This window comes from Lathyrus oleraceus, chromosome 2, assembly GCF_024323335.1.
Source record: "Lathyrus oleraceus cultivar Zhongwan6 chromosome 2, CAAS_Psat_ZW6_1.0, whole genome shotgun sequence".
NCBI lineage: Eukaryota > Viridiplantae > Streptophyta > Magnoliopsida > Fabales > Fabaceae > Lathyrus > Lathyrus oleraceus.
The window spans coordinates 347,279,350-347,287,769 of NC_066580.1; the positions used below are offsets into that span (position 1 = coordinate 347,279,350).

Consider the following 8,420-nt stretch of genomic DNA (forward strand, 5'->3'; position numbering starts at 1 on the left):
AGGAGCGAAACATGCTATGATCCTTGAGGCAATGCTCTTGTGCAATAACATGATGCCATGAGGGATCTTAGGGTCAAAATTAGGGTCTTACAGTTTAGTAAGAAGCAAAATTATGTTTTTCTGTCTACTGCTGAAGCTGAATACATAGCAGCTGGAAGTAGTTGTTCTCAACTGGTATGGATGAAACAAATGCTGACTGAATACAATGTCACACAAGATGTCATGACATTGTACTGTGACAACCTGAGTGCTATAAACATCTCAAAGAACCCTATTCAGCACATCAGGACCAAACATATTGATATCCGTCACCATTTTATTAGAGAACTTGTGGAGGATAAGATTGTAGCCTTAGAGCATGTTGCTACTGAGATGCAGTTAGCTGATATTTTTATAAAGGCCTTGGATGCAAATCAATTTGAATTCCTGAGAGGGAGATTAGGGTTTCGCATGTATGAAAAATTGTAGCAATTAATATGGAGTGGAAAAAGTACTCAAATTATAGTCTATTTTCCTAAAATAAAGTGCCCCAATTATGGTAAATCATTACCTTGTATTGGAAATTCCATCTATTCCATCTTCACAAGCTACCCCCATAACCCCATTACCTACTCCAACTATTCCATATTCCTTTTCTTTCTCCACAAACCTTTGCTAGGGAAACCTTACTTTTTCTAGAAAAACTCCAAAATGTCACAACATTAAGATACATCTGCTTCTAAAAATACTAAGTCTACTCCAAAATTTAGTGTTCCTCCCATGGGCGTCCCTGATGATGAGATTCTGGATGTTGCTCCTCTCTCTGTTATTCCCTTCGTGGACATTGATTTGAACCAACGCATCTCCATTAATGCCTCCGCTTCTGCATGTTCCAATTAAGGTAATCCCTCTAGTATTCCGTCTGGTTCAACTCCTGTCACTATGTATAAGGAAGGAACACATTATACTGATCGTGTTATAAGAGACATAGTTACTAGAATTCTTAATGAAGGTCACTCTGTGAAGGGGGTTTCTACTCCCCTTGCTCAAATGTATCCCCCTCATGAGGTTGAACAACCTAGTGGTAAGGGTGATGATTCATCCAGTTCTGAAAAGGCCTTGGCTGCTGAAGGGTTGCGCTCTCTAGGGCAAACCGTGTCTGACAAAGGGAAATCTGTGGCCTCTAACATGGATAATGCTTCCCACTTTGAGAAGCATGATGATACAAATGTTGTGATTGATCTAGAGGATGGTAGCTCTGATGATCAAGAGGAAAGCTTGACTCATCACATAAAGCCAAGTGTGGCTAAACGCATGAAGACTCGCAAAGGAAAATCTGTGGCTGAACTTATGTCAGCTAGAGAAGCTAAGAAGACTGCTGTCATTGGTCCCTCCAAACCATGGAGCAAGGTTGAAATAAAGAAGAGGAAGGTCAGAGATGATTCTGAGCCTGAAGAGGATGTTGAGGAAGATGTCCCTGACATCTCGCCTACGAAGAAAACTACTGTTATGAAGTCTCTTGTTAAAGTACCTGTTGCTCATTTGGATAACATCTCCTTCCATCTTGAGGATGGAGTTGCTAAGTGGAAATTTGTGATTCAGAGAAGGGTAGCTATGGAAAGGGAATTGGGAAAAGATGCTGCTGATGTCAAGGAGGTCATGGACCTGATACAAGCTGTTGGGCTTTTGAAGACTATTATTGGGTTCTCTCAATGCTACGAAGGTTTAGTCAAGGAATTTATTGTTAATATTCCGGAGGATATTTATGATAAGAACAACAAGGAGTTCTGTAAGGTGTATGTGAGGGGTAAGTGTATAACATTCTCTCCTACTATTATTAATAATTTTCTAGGCAAAAATAATGAGGGTGCAGGAGAATTAGAGGTTACAGACAATCAGGTCTATAGGGAGATTACAGCTAAGCTAGTGAAAGTTTGGCCTTTTAAAAAGCATCCTCCTGCTAGGAAGTTGACTATCAAGTATGCTATCCTGCATAAAATAGGAGTTGCTAACTAGGTCCCTACCAACCATATCTCCACCATTGCTAATACTCTTGGAAGGTTTATTTTTGCTGTTGGGACAAAAGTGAAATTTGACTATGATAGATATATGTTTGATCAAATCATCAAGCATGCAACTACTAATGTAGTTAAGCTGCCAATTTCTTTTCCCTCTATAATCGGTGGAATTATCTTGAATCAACATCCTAGTATTTTGTGCTCAAATGATTTACCTAGTAGGAGAAAACCAACTCTGTCTGTGCACTACAAACTCTTTGAAGGCAGTCATGTCGAGGATATTGTCATGACATCTGCCATGAGGAGGCCAGTCTCAAAAGTTGAAGCAATTTCTGAGCTTAAGGAGACATGCAAAGAGCTAGGTGAAGGGATTAGGGTAGCCACAACTAGAAAACAATCTTTGGAAGCCTTGATTGAAAGCTTAGAGCAGGCTGAGGGTGAAAATGTTGAACATGCTAATGTCAGCCATGAAGAAGAAGCTGAAGCCCACACCTCTAGTGATAGGTCTGCTAATAATGATGATGTGAGTGGCAACTCTGCTTCTGGTGCTGCTGAAGAGGCTGCAAACTCAAGCTCTACTGAGTAGCTCTGTTGGCTTTGGTCCCTCTTGTTTTTGATGGTTTTCTTGGTTTTTTGGTGGATTTCTGTGTTTTTTTTGGTTTGTTTCTCAAAATTCTTACAGTTGTGTATGTACTTGGTGATGTAACTTTTTGACTTCTGGTATTTCTGTTAATGACTAGATAGACATTTATTTTGTCTCTTTGGTTTCTTTTGACTAAAAATGGGGAGAAGTAGCTGTAGATGTAGCTGAGTATCTTAACTTAGCTCTATAGCATTGTTGTTGCTCTGCTTGTCTGATATAGGGGGAGAATTCTGGTGTTTATTTATTTGGTACAGGGGGAGAATTCTCTGTGTTCTAATTGTGTGAAGCAGTGTGGTTGTTGCTTGTTGTGGATTGGCTTAAGGGGGAGCTGTTGTGTTCTGGGAAGTTGCATGGACTTGAGGGAGAGTACAAGCACTTGTGTGTCCTGATGTTTGCTAGTTGGTTCTTGCTAGTGTGGTATGTGCAAGTGCTTGTGTGTTTACTAGTTGTTATTTTTGCTAGTGATGTGTGTATGTTTCTTCTACTGCTGAACTGATGCTCTGATTGATTTCCTGTAAACGTGTGATCTGTTGTTTGTTTTAGCCAAAATTTACCAAAGGGGGAGTTTGTTGGTTCTATGAATTGGCATCAATTTTGGTAAAACTTAGTGTTATCACAAGATGTCACACTTGTAGTCTTGACATGTGATATCAGCTTTCTACAGGTTGTTTGATATGGTTGTGCAGGATTTATTCAAGATGTCAGACCCGATGTTACGACATGTGCATACAGAACATTCAGTCTGAATGTTATGTATTTTGTTGTTGCGCTTTTCATGCAAGTCTTTGTGTGCTTATGTGGAGATTGCATGCATTATTTAAGGAGTAATTCTATTTAAAGCCAAAATATTTTATTTCCCGAAAAGGAATGATTCGCTGCTATTTCTTAGGGAATACGCAATAAATAGAATTAGGGTTTCATGCTGCCCATGCCCATTTAGAAAGCTTCTATTTAAAGACTATGTAAACCCTGTTTTATAGATAAAAAAAACACGAATGGTGAAGTGAGTGAGTATTAGGGTTTTAGTCTTGTGTACGTTTTTGAATTGTGAGCCATTCATCCATCTTGTTGATGTGTGAATTGGATTGAGTTTTTGAGTTGTAATTTGTCCACTCTAAGCTTTGAAGTATGAGTGTATTTGTTTACTTGATTGAAGCTTTTAAGCAAGATCAAGTGTGTGTCCTTGAAGAGTGTCTTCTTTCTTTTTGGTATTAGTTCTAGTATCACTGCTGTGATTGAGGGGGAGTGAGTAGGGTCTCATGTCTAAGAGTTCTTATATAGAAATCACATGGGTAGAGATTAGGTGAAAAGACTGTAACTTGAAGTTGTTTGCTGAGAGTCTTTGAACTAATTCTGTTTAGTGGATTTCCTTCCTGGCTTGGTAGCCCCCAGACGTAGGTGTGTTTGCACTGAACTGGGTTAACAATTTCCTGTGTCGTTTTTCAATTGTTTCCTTGTTTTTATTCTGTTCATATTTCACTTGTTGTTCAGATATTAGTGTCGTGACATTACCTTCGACATCTCATATTTGATACAAGAATTTCACTTTTCTTATAAGCTGTGGAGCTCAAGGCCTCAAGACAAGATCTTCAATTAAGGCATCTTCAGTTATACGAAGCAGCGGATTATACAAGCATATCAAAGATGGCATCTTCAAAAGTTTGTCAAGTCAAGGTTAGAAGTGTGTGACACGAGCCTTAAGTAATAGAGAAGGAGTAGGACTGGAGTATTCCTACCCTCATTCTGAGTATCTTTGGGTATGGGACGTATGACCCAACACTCACCTTATTCACCTCTATTCATAGACTTTAGCACAATTCTAACCATACAATTGACAAGTATCTCTTCACAAAGCAAAAACAACAAGCAAGGACTGCAATCAACAACTTATCAATCATGAATCAAGTTGTACGATACGAGCCTTAAGTAATGGAGAAGGAGTGGGACTGGAATATTCCTACCCCCATTCTGAGTATCTTTGGGTATGGTATGTATGACCCAGCGCTTATCGTATTCACCTTTATTCATAGACTTTAGTGCGATTCAAATCAAACGATTGATAAGGTCTTCATCAACAATGCAAGAAACAACTATAAAGACTCTTCTCTCTCCACTGAAAGTTAGGAAGAGAGTTACATTCCATGAGCCTTAAGTAGTAAAGAAGGAATGAGATTGGAGCTTTCCTACACTCATTCTGGATATCTTTGGGTGCGAGACGTTTGGCTCGTTGCTTATCATATCCATCTTTACCCATAGAATTTAGTGTGATTCTCATCTAGTAACTATCAAGTCTATCCATTCCATTCAAATCAATTCAATTTAAATCATCCATTTCTTCTTGCCTCCATCATCTTTTTTCCAGCCCTAGTGGGATGAACTACGAAAGCTCTGATTTCCTTATTGCACTATAAGGATACGTAGGCAGGAGAACCCAGTTTCTTCGCGAGCTACCTTATCTATTCCTACCCTATTTATCAATCAATCATTCTCCACTCATTCAATCTATACCATCTTTTTTAGATCAATCGTATTTCTCCTTGGATTCCTTGTTTATCCTTTTAAGACGTCTTAACGACAACCCGTCTCCTCAATTAAGAGTTGTTTGGGCAAACAACCTCAAACACTTAATTTAGTCTTTCTTTTTTGCTTTACCTTATAGTGGCGGCCTGCTAGTCCACGTATTGGTAAATGCCTACCTTGCTCTTCGATTAAGAGTTTATCCTTCTCTTGGATCCAAGATGCTATCCTTATTTGATCTCGAATTGTTGATTCCCCAGCCAGTGGCACACTACTCCTTGCACTCCAGTACTACAATCATTCTTTGACTTGGTGTTCGTCTTGTGAGTCCCTGTTGCCTAGACAAACATATCTTTCCCTTTATTCTCGTAGTTCCGAACTATGATTGTTTTGACTTTCTCATTTCACAATGAGAATATGTAGGCACAAGGATGCGAGTCCTTGGCGAGCATACTTCTAATTATTCATCCTTCGCCTTAAGGCATCATCCATATCTTTCACTAATCCATTATCTACCTTCGATCATAAATCATTCACCCAATGACATACTGTCTTTTTAACATCGAGATACAATTTCTTTGGAATTCCATATATGCCCTTTTAGGACACCTAATGTAGTCCGTCTTTCTACCTAGAGTTGTTTGGGAAAACAACCCCAAACACTTAATTCCTTCCTTTTTAGCTAACACCACATATCGGTTAACATTGTTTCCCTCTATGGTAGAAATCTCATTTCTCTTATGGATTCCAATACACTTTCACCTTTCGATTTCAAACAATACCTCTTCAGTCACTTATCATCAAATATCCAATTCTATGACTTCGGTCACTTCATACCATTCATCTCCATTATACATTCATTATTCTACCTTCCTTCACTCCATGTGATATACCTATTCTTGGAGCCAAATAACACTATACCTTTGTGCTCCATCTTGTACCTCCTTGTGAACCAAGAGATGTTTGGCCCTTAACCCAAACACCTAATTCATTCTTTTTTCGGTTGTTCTAATACAGTGATATAAGTGTCGTAGGCCCTCACTTGTTGGTTCATACCTATTTACTCTTGGGTTCACGCCTTTTCCCCTTTTTTTTGGAGTTCAAACAACACTATTCTTTGGTTCAGACAATACCTTGATCATAATTCCGTTCATCTCCCGCCTCTAGTTCCTTGAACTATGAAGCTTTGAATTCCTCATTGCACTATGAGGATACGTAGGCATGAGGGCCATAATCCTCACCGAGCACTTTATCTATTTCTTTCCTTTTCCCATTCTTTTCGAGTAATCTTTAGTTAACACCTATTCGAGCAAGAACAATCAAAACGGTTCCCATGGAGTACCATGGATGCTTTGGGTGCTAATACCTTCCCCTTGCATAACCGACTTCCTTACCCATCATATCTCTTTCCCCCGGGTTTTATCGATGTTTTCCCTTCCCTTTGGGGATAAATAAAGTTTGATGGCAACTCTGTTGTATGTTCGAGTGTGCGATACATTCAGGTATATTTCCGCTAGCTTCACTAATCAATCCTTATAAGCCTTCCTTTAACCATGCAGTCTTATACCTGCACAACCTCAGGATCCCTCTCATTTCGATATGAATTCGGGCGACCACCCCCCATCCTCTTCGGCCTCGGGTGTTACAACCACCCTCGCCCTCTTCGGTCTCGGGTGTTACATGCCCATCAGCTTCCGCTTGGTATATCCCTAAACCACATCGTACTAGGAGAGGTGTGACTCTGATACCAATTGTAACAACCCATACTGCTTTCAGGATTACCGACTGGCCCTACAAACTAACACGGGTCTTTATAACATGTTTTGTCCTCACTCACACGCTTTTTGAGAAACTTCCTAGAAGGCCACCCATCCAAATACTACTCCAAATCAAGCACGTTTAACTATGGAGTTCTGATTTGTTAGGCTATAAAAAAGAAGATGCATCTTGTTGGTATAGGGAGTACCAATCAATCCTTATAAGCATCCCTTTATCTATGCAGTCCCATATCTGTACAACCTCAGGATCCCTCTCATTCTGATGTGAATTCAGGCGACCATTCCCCACCCTTATTGGGCTCAGGTGTTACAACCACCTCTCCCTCTTCGGCCTCGGGTGTTACAACCACCCCCACCCTCTTCGGCCTCGAGTGTTACAACCAACAAGCTCAAAATCCTAACAATTAACACCAGCATCAGAATCGACATAGGCCTCAATGCAATCGAGAGGGAAAGTATCCTAATTTTGACCATATACCTATGACATACGGTCAATTGCTGCAACACTTAATCCAAAGGAAATTGATGGATCCCAAACCACTCAAGCAATTAATATCTCTGATTCTGAAATGGTTCAATCCAAATGTTCAATGTGAATACCATGCTGGAATAGTTAGGCATCCTACTGAAGACTGCATTGGTTTCAAAATTAGGGTATGGGAGCTGATTAACAACAAATTGTTGACTTTCTAAGAAGGCCATAATATGATGAATAAACCTTTACCCGGATGAGTGCAGGGACTTCAGGAAGCTTTTCCTAAAGCCAGCAGATCGAGCATGAGAATTGATCCTTAACACAAATGATCATTTAGCTATTTCAACATTCTCATTTGTATTTTTTTTTCATGATAACACTTATTTGCTTTTAAATATTTTTGTTTTTTTGGTAATACTAATGAAATGATCATGCATCTTTTGAATTAATTCTTTTGTATTCACTTATTTTTTCTATTTACCGCAAAAAGAAAATACGAAAAAAAACAACATCAATATTTCTCCACCTTGTTTTCTTTATCAAACTTTTGTTTAAGCAAAGATTGGAAGGAGAATGAAGAAAAATGAAATACCATTTTTTATGGTATGTGTAAGACCCTAATTTTGACCCTAAGATCCCTCATGGCATCATATCATTGCTCAGTGCATTTCCTCAAGGATCATAGTATGTTTGGCCCCTTAACCCTAGGGTTGGGACTTGTGTGAGTGGCTTGATACCACCAAGCATGCTTGTATTATATATTATTGCTTCTATCATTTGATTACTAACCAAAAGCACAAAAAATATGTCACTAAATTCTTTTTGTTTTGAAGCTCAAGTGATCATGTGCTCCAATGCTCATAGGAGGCTCCTAAGCTCAATGCAATGGCTAGATGAAGATGAGAACAAGCATTTCAATGGTCCCCAAAGCTCCTAATCATCATATATGCCTCCCAAGTATCTCAATTTTCCAATTTGATCAAGATAACCCAAAGGTCTTGAAGATTGTT

At 39.2% G+C, this 8,420-nt stretch overlaps 1 protein-coding gene across 1 annotated transcript; it reads left to right on the top strand.

Annotated features, from left to right (window-relative positions):
• Nucleotides 1-921: 921 nt before the first annotated feature.
• Nucleotides 922-2,583, top strand: LOC127123210 (uncharacterized). Its single transcript, XM_051053452.1, has 3 exons — nucleotides 922-1,786; nucleotides 1,832-1,958; nucleotides 2,085-2,583. Exons 1-3 carry the CDS (start codon nucleotides 922-924, stop codon nucleotides 2,581-2,583), a joined length of 1,491 nt encoding a protein of 496 aa, XP_050909409.1.
• The last annotated feature ends 5,837 nt before the right edge of the window (nucleotides 2,584-8,420 follow it).